Source organism: Lithobates pipiens, unplaced genomic scaffold (assembly GCF_037356315.1).
Source record: "Lithobates pipiens isolate NorthernLeopardFrog02 unplaced genomic scaffold, aLitPip1_a1.2 Scaffold_3, whole genome shotgun sequence".
Lineage (NCBI taxonomy): Eukaryota > Metazoa > Chordata > Amphibia > Anura > Ranidae > Lithobates > Lithobates pipiens.
Window position 1 is genome coordinate 82,362,333 of NW_027507790.1, and position 17,828 is coordinate 82,380,160.

Below are 17,828 nucleotides of genomic sequence, written 5' to 3' on the forward strand. Positions count from 1 at the left end.
TGCCTGTTTCACATATTCTATGCTCAATACACCGAAAGAACAGCCACATTTGCCGTGCCTCGCCAACTGGGAGAAGGACTTATTGTGTAAATTCACACCAACGCAGACACAGCGTATTATCTCATTTGCCCTAAAGTCTTCACGCTGCACGAAGACGCAGGAAACTAACTTCAAGCTGCTTACACGCTGGTATCTAACACCAGCCAGGCTGCAGCGGTGCTTTCCCTCGACCTCGAATCGGTGCTGGCGCTGTGACGAGGAGGAGGGAACACTGCTCCATATTTTCTGGTCCTGCCCTAGACTGAGGGAGTTTTGGGGGGAGGTCCGTCGCATCTCCCAGCAATTCACGGAATATATTATACCTGATGATGCGGCATTCTTCCTCCTGCACCATTCCACTATCTCCACTAACACCTACAAAAAGTCGTTACTGCGACATTTGCTTAACGCAGCAAAAGCCTGTGTCCCCTTGCGATGGAAGCAACGAGCTCCCCCGACCGTGACACATTGGCTGCGGAAGGTGGAGGAGGTAAAGAAAATGGATGACTTGGTCCTAACCGCACAACATAAACAGGAGGCCCACAAACAGACTTGGGACGTCTGGAATGCCTTCATCTACTCAGCAGAGGGTCAGCGACTACTGGGGCGATAGCAAGACCTACCCCTATTAGGGTCATTCTTGCCTATTCCTTGCCCATGCGCCCTCTGCCAGTCAATTTAGTGATTGATTACCACCGCCGTGTCTCAGCCCCATCCCCCCTGTCTGCTCCTTCCTCTTCTCTCTTCTGAACCTTGCCATCTTTTTCCTTCTCTGTCTCCCCCCCCCCACTTGCCTTCCTTCCCCTCTTGGCATTCCCCAATATGTCCTCCCTGTGGACTCACGCCCACCTCCCTCTGGGGAAAGGGTGGGGATTGGGGAGGGTAGACCCCGGAATCTTATTCTCCAATCGAAGGGTTCCTTCTCCTTCATGCGGTATAGTTGACATGCTTGTGGGTCCATATAACTTAGGATATTGTTACTGACAGTTAAGCTGTATCCTGCAATGTACTTACCTTGCATATTTGATTTGATCTGCATTTGTTTTTGTTTTGTTTTTTGTTGATAACTGTTCCTTTGTCTGTATTGCGGGGTTCCCTCCCCAGGTTTGGGAGAATAATAAAAATTTATATTTGAAAAAAAAAATGTGCCTGTTTCAAGGCCGCACATTGAGCATGCTGATCTGTCTTGTACCTAGCCACTCTGAGTGGGGTGAGGTATGCCCAGGGGAGTATATATATTTGTGTCAGTCTATCAGAGAGCTTTGGGGACACAGTCCTCCATTGGTCCCACCCCCTCCCATCGGGGGTTTCAGGCTGTATGCTGTTTTGATGAAGATCGGTGTGCCAGCATGCTATAAAAGCATGTTATCAGTTTTTTGGGATCTGTGTTGTTAATGATTGATATGATAGGGTTAGGGGTGGGTTGCGGAGGGGAGTGTGGGAACTGTGCACATGCTGCACGTCTCAGCTGAAGGACATGCGTTTGTGCAGTGTAAATTCTTCCCTGAGCATGTCAAAGGACTTGAGAGTCCCATCTGAAAATGTGATGCATGTAGAATATTCCATGCTTGATCCAGAGTTCTTAATCCTGGATATGTTTAAATTCCTGTAAGCCCTTATTGAGCCATAATGGGGTGTAATCATTGTGTTGGCAGTCCTAGTTTAGTATTAGCTAGGTTCCATATATACGTCTGTACTGGTACAATAAAGACTTCCTGTCACTTCCCGCCTCTGTAGTCCCAGTGCCAATTGTTATTGCATAGATTGGGTTAGTGGTTAGTTGCGCCCATTTAGGGCATAGTAAATTGAGAAACCATGCGCTGTCTATCTTGTCAACATGAAAAGCTGTGATAATTGGGATGCAATGTAGTAGTGGTTGAAGTCTGGGAGGGCCGTGCCGCCCATGTCTGTTGGGTTTTTAAGCGCTTGCCACTTAAGTACAGTATGTGTTAATTATTCCCCCAAATGAAGGGTTTATGAAGAGCTTCAATTGATTTAAAGTACTTTAGGGGTAAGTAGGTTGGGGTGTGCCAAAGGACATAGAGTAGTTTGGGTAGTAGTATCATTTTAATTAGATTGATACAACCCCAAACCCCCAGTGGTAGATGGGCCCAGGCTTGTATCTTAGCTTTGAGGGAGAATAAGGGCTCTATGGTCAATGAGATGTAGTCTCCTGGATTTCTAGATAGGTGAACCCCAGGTATTTGTTTGTCAACCCTCTGTAGTGGCATGTTGGTTTGGGACTCTGTGGGTGGAAAGCTATCAATTGGCAGAATTTGGGACTTTCCCCAGTTTATTTTGAGTCCAGAGAATTTCCCAAACTGATTGTTTGAAGGGCGTTGTGAAGAGAGGTGCCAGAGTCGGCTAAATATAATAGTGTCATCGGCATACATGCCGATTTTCTCAGTCAAGGGTCCTAGGTTTGCCCGGATAAACATGGCAAGGGGTTCTGCAGCTAGAGCATATAGTAGCGGGGAGAGTGGACAGCCCTGTCTCTTGCCTCTGCTGACGTCAAACACTGGAGACGGCCAACCATTCGCCACCACTTTAGCTGTTGGGTTTTGATATAGCAGTTGAACCCATCGAATGAACCTTGGACCAAAGCCATATCCCTCTAGGCATCTCCAGAGATATTTCCACTCCACCGAGTCAAACACCTTGGCTGTGTCGAGTGTCAACACCACCGTGTTCCAACATTATTGTGTGTAGATTGTAAATTAATAAAACTTTTTTGAAGATTGAAAGAGGTATTGTGACCTGGCATGAATCCTGCTTGGTTTGTACGTATCAGGAAAAATATGACTTAGTTTAGGCGTATGGAGAGTGCTTTAGCTTGCATTTTAATGTCGACCTGCAATAAAGAAATGGGTCGATATGACTCTGGATAACCTGGATCTTTGCCTGGCTTAGGTATATGAACTATCGTGGCTTCCCTCCATAGAAGGCGGTAGAGTGAAGGTCTTGAACATATCATTGTAATGGCTAATAATTTTGAGGGTGAGTACCTCATTAAAGGGAGAGTAAAACTCTATGGTTAAACTTTCTGAGCTGGGGAACTTGGATCTGGCAAAGCTTGCTATTGCAATGGCTAATTCCTCCGTGGTAAGAGGTGCCTTAAGGGAGCTAATCTGTTCTTCAGTTAATTAGGGGAATAAGATATTCTCTAGGAAGCGGTCCATGAGATCAGAGTTGTCCTGAACCGTGGATGTTTAGAGGTCCATAAAGAAATCCTTGAACTTGGAGCTTACCCCAGTAGGGTCTGAAATTTTCTGCCCACCAGGGCCATGCAGCATGATGACCACTGGGGGTCTATCTTCGTTATGTATGAGGTATGCCAATAGTTTGCTAGTCCTTTCCCCATGCTCTAAGTGTTTTTGTCTGAGGAAGAATAATTTCTGTCTAGCTTTCTCATACTGTAACCGGGTCACTACCCTGGTAGTCACAAGGAATAGAAAACACAGTCGTATACTTGTACCAATTCAGCAATAAAAATAGTTGTATTTACCCATATGTGGAGCATATTATACAGTGCCTACAAGTAGTATTCAACCCCCTGCAGATTTAGCAGGTTTACACATTCGGAATTAACTTGGCATTGTGACATTTGGACTGTAGATCAGCCTGGAAGTGTGAAATGCACTGCAGCAAAAAAGAATGTTATTTCTTTGTTTAATTTTTTTTTAAATAGTGAAAAGTTTATTCAGAGGGTCAATTATTATTCAACCCCTCAATTCAACAGAATTCTGTTTGGTTCCCCTAAAGTATTAAGAAGTAGTTCAGGCACAAAGAACAATGAGCTTCACATGTTTGGATTAATTATCTGTTTTTCCAGCCTTTTCTGACTATTTAAGACCCTCCCCAAACTTGTGAACAGCACTCATACATGGTCAACATGGGAAAGACAAAGGAGCATTCCAAGGCCATCAGAGACAAGATCGTGGAGGGTCACAAGGCTGGCAAGGGGTACAAAACCCTTTCCAAGGAGTTGGGCCTACCTGTCTCCACTGTTGGGAGCATCATCCGGAAGTGGAAGGCTTATGGAACTACTGTTAGCCTTCCACGGGCTGGACAGCCTTTGAAAGTTTCCTCCCGTGCCGAGGCCAGGCTTGTCCAAAGAGTCAAGGCTAACCCAAGGACAACAAGGAAGGAGCTCCGGGAAGATCTCATGGCAGTGGGGACATTGGTTTCAGTCAATACCATAAGTAACGTACTCCACCGCAATGGTCTCCGTTCCAGACGAGCCCGTAAGGTACCTTTACTTTCAAAGCGCCATGTCAAGGCTCGTCTACAGTTTGCTCATGATCACTTGGAGGACTCTGAGACAGACTGGTTCAAGGTTCTCTGGTCTGATGAGACCAAGATCGAGATCTTTGGTGCCAACCACACACGTGACGTTTGGAGACTGGATGGCACTGCATACGACCCAAAGAATACCATCCCTACAGTCAAGCATGGTGGTGGCAGCATCATGCTGTGGGGCTGCTTCTCAGCCAAGGGGCCTGGCCATCTGGTCCGCATCCATGGGAAGATGGATAGCACGGCCTACCTGGAGATTTTGGCCAAGAACCTCCGCTCCTCCATCAAGGACCTTAAGATGGGTCGTCATTTCATCTTCCAACAAGACAACGACTCAAAGCACACAGCCAAGAAAACCAAGGCCTGGTTCAAGAGGGAAAAAATCAAGGTGTTGCAGTGGCCTAGTCAGTCTCCTGACCTTAACCCAATTGAAAACTTGTGGAAGGAGCTCAAGATTAAAGTCCACATGAGACACCCAAAGAACCTAGATAACTTGGAGAAGATCTGCATGGAGGAGTGGGCCAAGATAACTCCAGAGACCTGTGCCGGCCTGATCAGGTCTTATAAAAGACGATTATTAGCTGTAATTGCAAACAAGGGTTATTCCACAAAATATTAAACATAGGGGTTGAATAATAATTGACCCACACTTTTATGTTTAAAATTTATTAAAATTTAACTGAGCAACATAACTTTTTGGTTTGTAAGATTTATGCATCTGTTAATAAATCCTGCTCTTGTTTAAAGTTTGAAGGCTCTAACTTATTTGCATCTTATCAAACCTGCTAAATCTGCAGGGGGTTGAATACTACTTGTAGTCACTGTACATGTTGGAGTTCAACTAAAGTATTATTCCCCCCTCCCCTCCCCTCCCTTCACCCTCCCCAACTGGTATGGGCATAATCCCTTAACAAAACTTGAACTGCGTACCAGGAAAAAACAGAGGTAACAGGGAAAATGTGTAGAACCATGGCAACTTAGTATCATACCAGGGTGACAGTCGCAGAAGCGAGAAGCCATCTCTCTGGGTAGTGGAGTCCCTGGTGCATGCATGGGCAATGGCGAGTCTGGTTCTAGAATGACCATAATTGGCCGAACCGCTTTTCCTTGGAGTGCATGATTGAATGTCTCGATTCACTTTACATGTAGGTGGTAGGACTGTTGCAGTCCCAAGGCTCCAGCTACCTGAGTAGCTTTAGGAATAATCTGTATGACCCCGAGGGGGGATATTCGAAGATAGTTCAGTGTGTATGGTCAATGTCCCAAAATTCCAGATTTGCATATGTCCTAAGAGGGGCAGGGGGATTTGACAGTGTGTTCAGTCCTGGCAGCCTTATGCCGCGTACACACGGTCGGAGAATCCGTCGGAATGTGTCTTATCGGACCGTGTCGTCAGATAATCTGACTGTGTGTGGTATGCATCGGACTGATTCCATCCGAATCTCCGTCGGACCAAATTTTCCAACATGTTGGAAATATTTCCCGACCAACTGGGCCGGTCGGACGTAATCTGATCATGTGTAGAGAATTTTGATCGGACCAAGTGCCACGCATGCTCAGATCGTATTCCTACATCAAAGCTATTGGCTACTAGCCTGAATCTAGTCCCATCGTAACGAAATTACGTCATCACGTTCTGAAAGATCGGATTTTTCGACAACTTAGTCCGACCGTGTGTATGCAACAGTTTCGGACACAATCCGTCAGACTAAATCTGACGGACAAAATCCGACGGATTTGGTTGTGGAAATCTCCGACCGTGTGTACAGGGGCTTATTCCGCTAGTTCCACAACAGTAACAGGTGAAATGCAAGGCGCTGCAAAGTATGTTTTAAAAGGCTGGGTTGACCATGGATCTTTGTATAATTAACAATGGGACGTTTTGTGCATAGGCATGGCAATGAGCATTATACTCACAACAGCTTCAATACGCCTTTTCAGGAACAGCGCTGCGTTCTATCCAGGCAGTTAACTCTTCAGGGTCTTCAAAAAAGGATGCTCGGCCATCATGTTCCACTCTGAGCCTTGCCGGGAACAGCATGGCTTATTTAATGTGTAGGTGTCTCAATCTGTGCTTGGCTTCCATGAAATTCTGGCGGTGACGCTGGACATCTGCAGAAAAGTCAGGGAAGACGGCGACTTTGACGTTTCCAAAGGGGATCCTGTGTATTAAGGTGAAAAAACTTCTGGCAGTGACCAGCCCCCCTGTTTTACTTACCTGAGACCCGTAATTCCCTCAGTGGAGATGCGTTTTCCCTCTCTGCACTGGGTCCCGGCTCTTGATAGGATAGATTGATAGCGCAGCCATTGGCTCCCACTGCTGTCAAATCCAGTGACGTGGAGGACGGCTGGAATTAAGAGCGCGCCTGCATGGTAACCCCCCCTCGGAGATCGCTTCTCCTAGGTCAGTGATGGCAAACCTTGGCACCCCAGATGTTTTGGAACTACATTTCCCATGATGCTCATCTACACTGCAGAGTGCATACGCATCATGGGAAATGTAGTTCCAAAACATCTGGGGTGCCAAGGTTCGCCATCACTGTCCTAGGGGGTTATCCGATGCGACGAAGAGCCACAGAGGGACCCCAGAAGAGGATGATCGGGGCCACTCTGTGCAAAACAAGCTGCACAGGAAGGTAAGTATGACATGTTTGTTCATTTAAAAAAATAAAACACAAAGGTTTACAATCACTTTAAGAACCAGAAGATTTTCCTCCTTAATAACCAGGCCATTTTTTTGCAATGCGGCACTGCGTAGATTTAACTGACAATTCCGCGGTCGTGTGACTCTGTACCCAGACAAAATTGATGTCCTTTTTTTTCCCCCCACATATAGCACTTTCTTTTGGTAGTATTTGATCACCTCTGCAGTTTTATTATTTTTTTTCAACAAAAAAAGAGCAACAATTTTGAAAAAACTATTTACTTTTTGCTATAATATCCAAAAAAAGTTAAAAAAAAAACACATTTATTCATCAGTTTAGGCCAATATGTATTGTTCTGCATATTTTTGGGAAAAAAATCGCAATAAGCGTATATTGGTTTGCACAAAAGTTAGTGTCTACAAAATATGGGATAGATTTATGGCATTTTTATTATTTAGTTATTACTAGTAATGGTGGCGATCAGTGATTTTTAGCGGGATTGTGGTAGACAGATCGGACACCTAACTGACATTTTTGACACTTTTTTTTTGGGAACCAATGACATTATTACAGTAATCAGTGCTAAAAATATGCACTGTTGTATTAATGATACTGGCAGGGAAGGCGTTAAATGTGTTCCCTGGGTGTGTTTACTAACTGTGTAGGGGACTATACTTGGCAGGATCTGTATGCTCTCTCCTGTCAGTTTGCACAGGCAGATCCCCATTCTGTCACTGCGGGAAATGATCACGGCTGACCAGCAGACATAGTCCGCTCCCCCGCTAGCAAGTGGGCGCCATGTACGAGCCAATGTACAATGACGGTGATTCGCGGGAAGCAGCCACATTGCTGCAGTGCAACTTTTTTCTTTAAGCAGTGTCCTAATGGGAAGATTTCCCTTCACATCCTGTCCTATAGCCAAAACCGGAATGAGAGGAATCTCTGGTGGTCACCAGACCTAGCATCTCAATTAGAAGATTTTTCTCTCTTCCTGTTCTGGGGTACAACCCAAAATTTGAGTTTTTTTATTTTCGTGATGAAGGAAAACATGACAAATGGGGTGAATGCGGGGCACAGACAGCAATAAAAACCTGACGACAAGTGTTCTAATCCTTTTTCACAAATAAGTTTGCTTTTGTTGTATAAATGTATTTCATGGAGACCTACACTGAATCACACATTTTTCGTAATTGTTTTACATATTACAGTTTAAATAACTCCACCTAAAAATGTTTGTTACTGATAAGATGAGAAGAATATACAATTAAACTGTAATTCTACCTATTCTTACTTTTGCCTCACTGCTGTTCACGTTAGGGCTTTGAGATGCCAGTCCCCCACTGTTACTTCCTATAAGATTTTTGTTATCCCATTGACTTCACAAACATGGTCAGAGGGCTGGAACATCCTCTGCTGGATATGAACAGCTATGCTGCAAAAGCATGGTTTTAGACTGGCAAATTTGATTGCTATTTTATCATGTTAAGCAATAACACTGTAACATCATAAAATATCACATCCAGGTCCAGCATAAAAAAAACTATTTTTATGAAATGCATGTTGGAGCATAACGTTCTTAATCATTAAAGCGTTTGTTACCCTAAAAAACAAAAACAAGAAAACAATCCTGCATGAATAACAGCACAGTGCTTGTGCTGTGTAATTTGGCCCCTTCTATCGCCTAAAAAAAACCCTGGCTGATCCTGCCTGGCTTTGCCCTCCCCCCTGTAAATGGTTCACGGTTTATCATGGTTGCTGAAGCCCTGACACTGTGGTCAGTTTATGTGCCTCCGTCATCCGCTTTGTCTCCTCTCTCCCCCGCCGATTTGTCACTTCCCTTCTCTCCCCAGCCCTCCCCTCCTGCTGCTATCATAACTACACTATAAACATACAATCCCTTCTGTAAAATAACGATGTGTCCGAGTGTCTGTCATATAAAAAAAAATGCCGATCTGTACAGCCCCATACACACTATCAGATTTTCTGCTGATTTTTTTCCTTCAGATTTACCAAAACAATATAATATGAGGTCAAACCTTAGGAGTTTCAATTTGTATGCAATCAGGCAGGCCCTTGCACTACATGGTTTTGGTAAATCTGAAGACAAAAATTGGCAGAAAATCTGATCGTGTGTATGGGGCTTTCCTTATATCGGAGCGTCTCCTGGTGCTCATGCGACTCCTCGGCTCTCTCTCCTTTCTCCTCCCCGGCTTACATCAGCGGGAGTTCTCAGCCCCTCCCACTATAACTGTTAGAGGAGAGAACCGAGGAGTTACATGAGCGTCGGGAGATTCTCTGATATAGGGTACAGATCGACATCATTTTCATATAACACAGACACTGGGACACAGCATTATTTTACAGAAGGGTTTGTATGTTTTATAGTGTAGTGGCTTAACAACCACTTTTAAAGTGGTTTCAAAGGCAGAAGGTTTTTTTATCTTCTTGCATTCTTGGGGCTGCTCTGTGCAAAACCATTGCACAGAGCAGGTAAATATAACATAGTGGTAAAAAAAAAAAAAATTACAACCTAAAGAATCATGTTGTGTGTGTATATATATATATATATATATATATATATATATATATATATAGAGAGAATATTTTATATATATATATATATATATTAAAATTTGTTATAATTTTTATAGAAAGCCACAAAAGGGGGTACACTTTAGTAGTATAAAATCTTCATTGACATTAAGCAATGATTGCAGATTTACTAGAGTGCATTTCGAAGTATAATTATAATAAGAGTAATACCGTTAGAATGCCGTAGGATTAGCAGTTACGTAATAATCCTCGGCATTAACCCAGAGATTAACCCAAGCAAATGCTGCTTTCAGCTTTACAGATTAACACACAAATATACTAGCAAATTATTTTCCTACACTTCCTTTACAGTTAAGGTGAACGAACTGTATTTTTTTTTAGTAATTTCTTCTTAAATCTTGAAGGAATAATTGATGTGGTTTTATTTATCCTAGCTTGAAAGCCTTAGAAAGCAGCAAGAATCTGCTGCGGAACAAATAAACAAGACAAATGGCCTTCTGAAAGGAGAATGTATGAAAACAGAAGCTCTCAAGAAAGAGTTGTAAGTCATTTTTACTTAAATTCTTTGGCATTTTACAACAGGATAATTTACACTCTGGAGTTTCGGGTAGCATGTACTAGCAGTTTAAATGATAGTAAATTATTGTATTGTAAACTTGAAATTGTTTAGCTGTTTAATTTTCTTGATGTTGCATCATTTTTACTGTTTTTGTTTTGGTAAACCTGTCTGGGCATCTAGTATTTTGTAGAGAGGACAGAAATGGAAGCATACATTTGCTTTTGATACAGTACATCAGGGATATGCAATTAGCGGACCTCCAGATGTTGCAAAACTACAAGTCCCATCATGCCTCTGCCTCTGGGTGTCATGCTTGTGGCTGTCAGAGGTTTGCTTTGCCTCATGGGACTTGTAGTTCTGCAACAACTGGAGGTCCGCTAATTGCATATCCCTGCAGTACGTGATTCCTTTTTTTACCTTTGAGCAGAACAGGTTCTCTTCTCTGGAACCCGAGTGAACGTGATCCTTTTTTTTTTTTTTTTTTCCCCAAATGCTTTTTATTGAAAAGTTTCAAACTTTTACAAAAAAAAGGGAGAAATATATACATAGAATATCGAATTAAAAACTACTACTGCCAGCCATATGTTCAAATAAAATTAGAAATATGTAATAGACATAGCCGTGGAAAAAAATACATCTCAAAGCTTAATCGGCAACCTATCATAAAGGCAATTGTGGTAGGGTCCCGGCTTGCCTCTGGAACATAAAACCGTATTATTCTAATAAACTATATAAATAGCGTAGCCATGTTGCATCTCGTTTGCATTAACAGGAGAGCCTGTTGCATTAAGCAAAAATCACATTTTTTAGCCTCACTAAAAGAAATAGAAAGTATATTTGAATGCAAGTTTAATTCCCAGGAATACTACAATTGGCGCAAATCTAGCTGACAATAGCCTTAATGAGACCAGGGAAAAAGGGACTAAACCCGGTACCGCTAGCCAGGGGTCCCAAAGCTTAGAGATTCTGTTAGGATTACCCCTACGCTTATATATCTGCTGATCTCTTAACCGGGTAGCGTTAACATGTTGTCTCCAATTTTCGAGTGTGGGGGGGACTAGAAGATGACCATTTTGTGTCGTGATCTTTAGTAGTGACTTTCCATCTAATATTTCATCCATTTATTTTATATGTGCTGTGCTCCAGATTATAGAAGTCACATGATTTCTATGTATTTTCTCGAGCTGTGAACACGATTCTATCCCACCGTTTCCTTGCCTGTCATGTTTCCATAGTAACTCTGTTCTCATTGTCCTTGCAGGGAAGAGCTGAGGCAGGCAGCCGAGCACAAGTCCCAGCAGTTAGCAGCTCTGCAGGAGGAGAACCTCAAACTTGCAGAGGAGCTTGGAAGGAGCAAAGAGGAAGTATCAACTAACCAAAAGGTCAGTAAAGCCCTACTTGGTTATATTTCTTTGAGTTAATCTGTCTCGCGGTCTGAGTGCATAAAATGATTTTACTAATTAGGGTGGATAAAATGATGACTTAAGGTAATTAGCAGACTTGCAAAAAATTACATAATTTTGTAAGTTGTCCCAAATGGTACATATCACCCTAGGTTAGGTAGTTTGCTTCAGCTGAACTGAATTGGGTATATTCCTGTGCACTTGTCGCAACAGCATGTTGGTAATAATTGCTACTTGCTTGCTTTTATTCACAATGATTTATGTTATGGAATGTAGAAGGATTTCTTTGTATGCCGCAAACTTGCTTCTAACACAATAAACATCAGATTTTCTCTTGATGAACACTTTTTACTTACGGGAAGATTTATCGCTTAAGTCCTGCCAGATTTAAGAATTTAAGCAATTTGTCACCATGGCAACTGTCCACTTGGCTCACTTGATTGCTCAAAATGCAACACTATTAATATAAGTTATCATTCAAACACATGGTTAAACATTTACATGCATGTCATTGCCATTGGCCTTTTGGTATGAAGGGATTGGCTAACTGAGTGTTCCAGATCACTTTGTATTTGCAATATACTGTCACAAATTATGAAGGGGGAACCGAATTATGGTCATAGATTGCCATGGTGCAGCTAAATTATGTAGCTTGGAAACTCTGCACAATACCATCTATTGTTAGTAAGGTAGACGGGAGAAATGTTGCTGCAGTGATGAAAGCATAAGGTAGTAGTGTAATCATCCATAGTATTGGATTTGTGCATAGCAATATAGTGTGTATCTTATTGGCCGATATTCAGCTCTGAAAGAACAGTCTGCCTATGTGTGGGCGTCTGCAGTTGGTGCCCGCTGTGAAGTTGCTATTTTTGGCGCATGACAAGCTTTAAAGGTGACAACAATTTGCACGGATTCATGTGGTTTGCAAAATGAGTACATCATTCAGAACCACCTGATTCTGATTAATTATCTCAATTCTTATGCACAAACACCACTTTCAGTAGATTGTTATAAATATCGTGATTGTCTGTAATATACAAAATAATTTTCTTCATTTTAAAAAGAATTTGCAGCGTTTTTTTTTTTTTTTATAACTTCAGTGTCTCTGTAACTGATGTTTTGGTCCTTGTCTGAGGACAATAAAGGTATTTTTCTGGTTATTCAGTGCATTCCATGTTACATTATTTTAGGTTTTATCATACAAAAGGGCTTTACATATAATAGAGCTTCTTGACATCTGAGTATATCAGATTTGGACACATACTATCTCTAGATGTCTTTCTGCATAAATACAAATGGTCAGCTCAGTTGTGCATTTGTGTTTATGGCATGGAGAGAGGAAATAATGTAGAAAGAGAGAAATTGGTGATCTGAGGAGGTTTCCTTGCCTAATCAGTTGTTCTGGAACTGTCAGCCAAGGTTGTGTGTGGGTACATCACATACCCAAGATTGTTATTGGATCTGTCCAAGTGCATTGGAACTAGCCGATTGTCTTATTTCTGCTCTTCAGGGGTGCTCACATTGGAACCTCCCAGTAACTCTCTAGCAAGAATCTGTATGGGATACTTTAATACTAGCATTATATTAATAAAAGAAAAAAAAAAAAAGTTAACGCATGTATGTAGTTTTGCTGTGGCAACATATGCTTTGTTTCAGTTAAGCACACTAAAAGCACTGTTTCAATTCAGCCTTAAAGAGGAAGTAAACCCTGATGAGTTTACTTCCTCTTTCATTCCCTGCAAAGGTAAAGCATAATGGACTGCTATGCATCGCATAGTAGCCCATTATGTGTCACTTACCTGACACAGGAGCCAGCGAAGTCACCGCTGTCCCCTGTAGTCCGCCGCATCCATCTTCTCGGTGGGTCACTCCCGCGCATGCGCACGGGAGCCAAGACGCGTGGCATTGCTCGGCATCTTCGTTATCGAGGATGCCACGCTCAGTCCGTCTTCGGGCAAATATCTCCTAAACCGTATAGGTTTGGGAGATATTTCTTGGACCTACAGGTAAGCCTTAATCTAGGCTTACCTGTAGGTCAAAGTGGTTTGTAAGGGTTTACAACCACTTTAAATAATCTGAAGCAGCCTAAATTTGTGGTTTAGAATCCATCACTGTCATTATGAAGCCAGAACATGTATCTTTAATGTAAAGTGTGTGATCACAGGCCTTTTTATGTTTTTATTACATTCTGGAAAATACTGGTATTTTTTCTTTGTAGACAATTGTATAATATTGTTTTCCAGCAGAATTTCAAATGTTGTTACTTTCTGTGACATTCTCATATCAGATGCACCACTTACTGTTAAAAGGTTACCTGCACAGCTAGAACTGCTATTAGCAGTGACATTATAGAGAATCATCTACCTCCTTTGCAGCAGTGCTGAAGATAAATAATTAATGTTTTATTTTCTTTCCTATTGATCTAAAATACACACAAAGGTGATTTTTAGTTATATTACACTACACAAAATAAGAAAATACAGAAGCCCTGACAATATTGCATCTTATGCAGATACCAGCAACTATAGAAACCTTACTGCATGCTATCAAAGAACATTTAACGCACCCACCAACAGATTTTGCACTGTATTGATGAGTTCAGGAGTTCTTGCTTCACTCAGATTTTTCTGATCTGCACACTTGTCCCAGTCAGGAGGTCAAAAGATTGAAGCCACTGGATTTAATTATCTGTATTTATCTTTACATAGTTTTTTTTTTTTTTTTTTATGGCATATTTTATACAGCTTTCCCTAAAGTGGTTCTAAATGCTTGAAATTGTTGTTCTTTAAAATAATAAACATGTCACACTTGCATGCTCTGTGCCTTGGTTTTGCACAGAGCAGCCCCGATTCTCCTCCTCTTAGGACCCTGCTAGTGCTTCTGGCTTCTCCTCCCCTGCAGAGTGCCCCTGTAGTAAGCTGATTGCTATGGGGACACTCATGCATGCTCGATCCTGAGCCACTTCTGTGTCCATAAGATATACAGAGCGGGGCTCAGGCCCTGACCCCCGCTTCCTCATTACTGGCTGGGATTGGCAGCAGCGGGAGCCAGTGGCTCCAGCAGCTGTGTCTGAGCCATAGAGGAGGTAGAGCAGAGAGAGCCTCTGCTCTCATGTACATCGCTGGATCAAGATCGGGCTCAGGTAAGTATAAGGGGGCACTGGGAACAGGGGCCACATACAGAATTTTTTTACCATATTGCAGAAAATGCATTATGGTAAAAAACCTTCTGCCTTTAGAACCACTTTAATGTGGCCATAATGAGAGGCTCTCCTTTAAATTATATGTATGCTTTGATATTTAAAGCTGCCCATAATGAAGCCAATTGTACTATTGCTTACTAAATTTTTAACCTAAAATTTGGCCTTAAAGCACCGCCAGACAATTGTCAAATTTGCATTTGATTAACACTGTATATAAAGAGTAAACGCCAAGGAATTGTTATAAATAATGACTAGGAAGGGACTAAAACTGGGTGCATAAAATGCATTAGAGCATTGTATGGCACACTTGCCATCTTTTGCTGCATATGGTAGAGTGAACCTAAACTTAAACTCTGGTCACCAAACTAGATATATGCAGTGGATATAAAAGGTCTATAAATGCTCATAAACACGCGTTAATTAGTGTTCGGCGTTCTATTTTTTCAATGCATTGTGGGAGTTTGGAATGCACTGTGGGATTTTTGGAGTGTCCTTTCTGTATTTTTATTATAAACGCTCATAAACGCTAGTACAAAACTCTGTTAAAAGCAGGTTTTTCAACCAGTGTTTTCTGCCAGCAATCTGGCGTCCAGAAAAAGCTTTTTTGAGCTTCAGTGTGCATAGAGCCTAAAGGTGGAAAAAAGTTCTGAAATAATTTATCTTTGTCTTATTTTTTTACATCACAGAAACCTGACATTTTAACAGGGGTGTGTAGACTTTTTTTATTACCACTGTACACTATATTACAAAACGTATGCCTTTACACGCACAAACTTTAATAGCATCTTAGGCTGTAGGGTTCAATATTGAGTTGGCCCACTCTTTGCAGCTATAACCACTTCAACTCTTCTAGGAAGGCTGTCCACAAGGTTTAGGAGTGTGTTTATGGGAATGTCTTCCAGAAGCACATTTGTGAGGTCAGGCACTGATGTAGATGAGAAAGCCTGGCTCCGTAGTCTCCGCTTTAATTCATCCCAAAGGTGTTCTATCAGGTGCAGGACATTCAAGTTCCTCCACCCAAAATTTGCTCATCCATGTCTTTATGGACCTTGTTTGTGCACTGGTGCACAGTCATGTTTGCCATCCTAAAACCCATGTTGGGAGCATGAAATTGTCCAAAATGTCTTGGTATGCTGACGCCTTAAGAGTTCCTTCACTAGAACTAAGGGGCCAAGCCCAACCCCTGAAAAATAACCCCGCACAGTGTTCACCCCTCCACCAAATGATTTGGACCAGTGTACAAAGCATAGTATATACAGTGCCTTGCGAAAGTATTCGGCCCCCTTGAACTTTTCAACCTTTTGCCACATTTCAGGCTTCAAACATAAAGATATAAAATTTTTATTTTTTGTGAAGAATCACCAACAAGTGGGACACAATTGTGAAGTGGAACGAAATCTATTGGATATTTTTTAACTTTTTTAGCAAATAAAAAACTGAAAAGTGGTGCGTGCAAAATTATTCAGCCCCTTTACTTTCAGTGCAGCAAACTCACTCCAGAAGTTCAGCGAGGATCTCTGAATGATCCAATGTTGTCCTAAATGACTGATGGTGATAAATAGAATCCACCTGTGTGTAATCAAGTCTCTGTATAAATGCACCTGCTCTGTGATAGTCTCAGGGTTCTGTTGAAAGCGAAGAGAACATCATGAAGACTAAGGAACACACCAGGCAGGTCCGTAATACTGTTGTGGAGAAGTTTAAAGCCGGATTTGGATACAAAAAGATTTCCCAAGCTTTAAACATCCCAAGGAGCACTGTGCAAGCGATCATTTTGAAATGGAAGGAGTATCAGACCACTGCAAATCTACCAAGACCTGGCTGCCCCTCTAAACTTTCAGCTCAGACAAGGAGAAGACTGATCAGAGATGCAGCCAAGAGGCCCATGATCGCTCTGGATGAACTGCAGAGAACTACAGCGGAGGTGGGAGAGTCTGTCCATAGGACAACAATCAGTCGTACACTGCACAAATCTGGCCTTTATGGAAGAGTGGCAAGAAGAAAGCCATTTCTCAAAGATATCCATAAAAAGTCTCGTCTAAAGTTTGCCACAAGCCACCTGGGAAACACACCAAACATGTGGAAGAAGGTGCTCTGGTCAGATGAAACCAAAATCGAACATTTTGCCCACAATGCCAAACGATATGTTTGGCGTAAAAGCAACACAGCTCATCATCCTCAACACACCATCCCCACTGTCAAACATGGTGGTGGCAGCATCATGGTTTGGGCCTGCTTTTCTTCAGCAGGGACAGGGAAGATGGTTAAAATTGAGGGGAAGATGGATGCAGCCAAATACAGGACCATTCTGGATGAAAACCTGTTGGAGTCTGCAAAAGACTTGAAACTGGGACGGAGATTTATCATCCAACAAGACAATGATCCCAAACCTACAGCAAAATCTACAAAGGAATGGTTCACAAATAAACGTATCCAGGTGTTAGAATGGCCAAGTCAAAGTCCAGACCTGAATCCAATCGAGAATCTGTGGAAAGAGCTGAAAACTGCTGTTCACAAACACTCTCCATCCAACCTCACTGAGCTCGAGCTGTTTTGCAAGGAAGAATGGGCAAGAATTTCAGTCTCTCGATGTGCAAAACTGATAGAGACATACCCCAAGCGACTTGCAGCTGTAATCGCAGCAAAAGGTGGCTCTACAAAGTATTAACACAAGGGGGCAGAATAATTTTGCACGCCCCACTTTTCAGTTTTTTATTTGCTAAAAAAGTTTAAAATATCCAATAGATTTCGTTCCACTTCACAATCGTGTCCCACTTGTTGGTGATTCTTCACAAAAAATTTAAATTTTATATCTTTGTTTGAAGCCTGAAATGTGGCAAAAGGTTGAAAAGTTCAAGGGGGCCGAATACTTTCGCAAGGCACTGTAGTAGGCGAGGTTGAAAAAAGACAAGTCCATCAAATCCAACCTATGTGTGTGATTTCATGTCAGTATTACATTGCATATCCCTGTATGTTGTGGTCGTTCAGGTACTTATCTAATAGTTTTTTTTAAATTATCGATGCTCCCCGCTGAAACCACTGCCTGTGGAAGGGAGTTCCATATCCTAAACGCTCTTACAGTAAATAACCCTCTATGCAGTTTAAGGTTAAACCGCTTTTCTTCTAATTTT

The 17,828-nt window shown here is 42.0% G+C and overlaps 1 protein-coding gene across 11 annotated transcripts in view; it reads left to right on the top strand.

Moving 5' to 3' along the window:
* The window catches only part of CLIP1 (CAP-Gly domain containing linker protein 1), a 259,076-nt gene that overhangs the window by 185,064 nt on the left and 56,184 nt on the right, over positions 1 to 17,828 (top strand). For all 11 annotated transcript variants that reach the window (XM_077461934.1, XM_077461936.1, XM_077461938.1 and 8 more), the window contains 2 exons: positions 9,968 to 10,074; positions 11,354 to 11,474. In XM_077461934.1, coding sequence (XP_077318060.1) covers positions 9,968 to 10,074; positions 11,354 to 11,474 — 228 coding nt within the window. The remainder of the gene's footprint in view (positions 1 to 9,967; positions 10,075 to 11,353; positions 11,475 to 17,828) is intronic.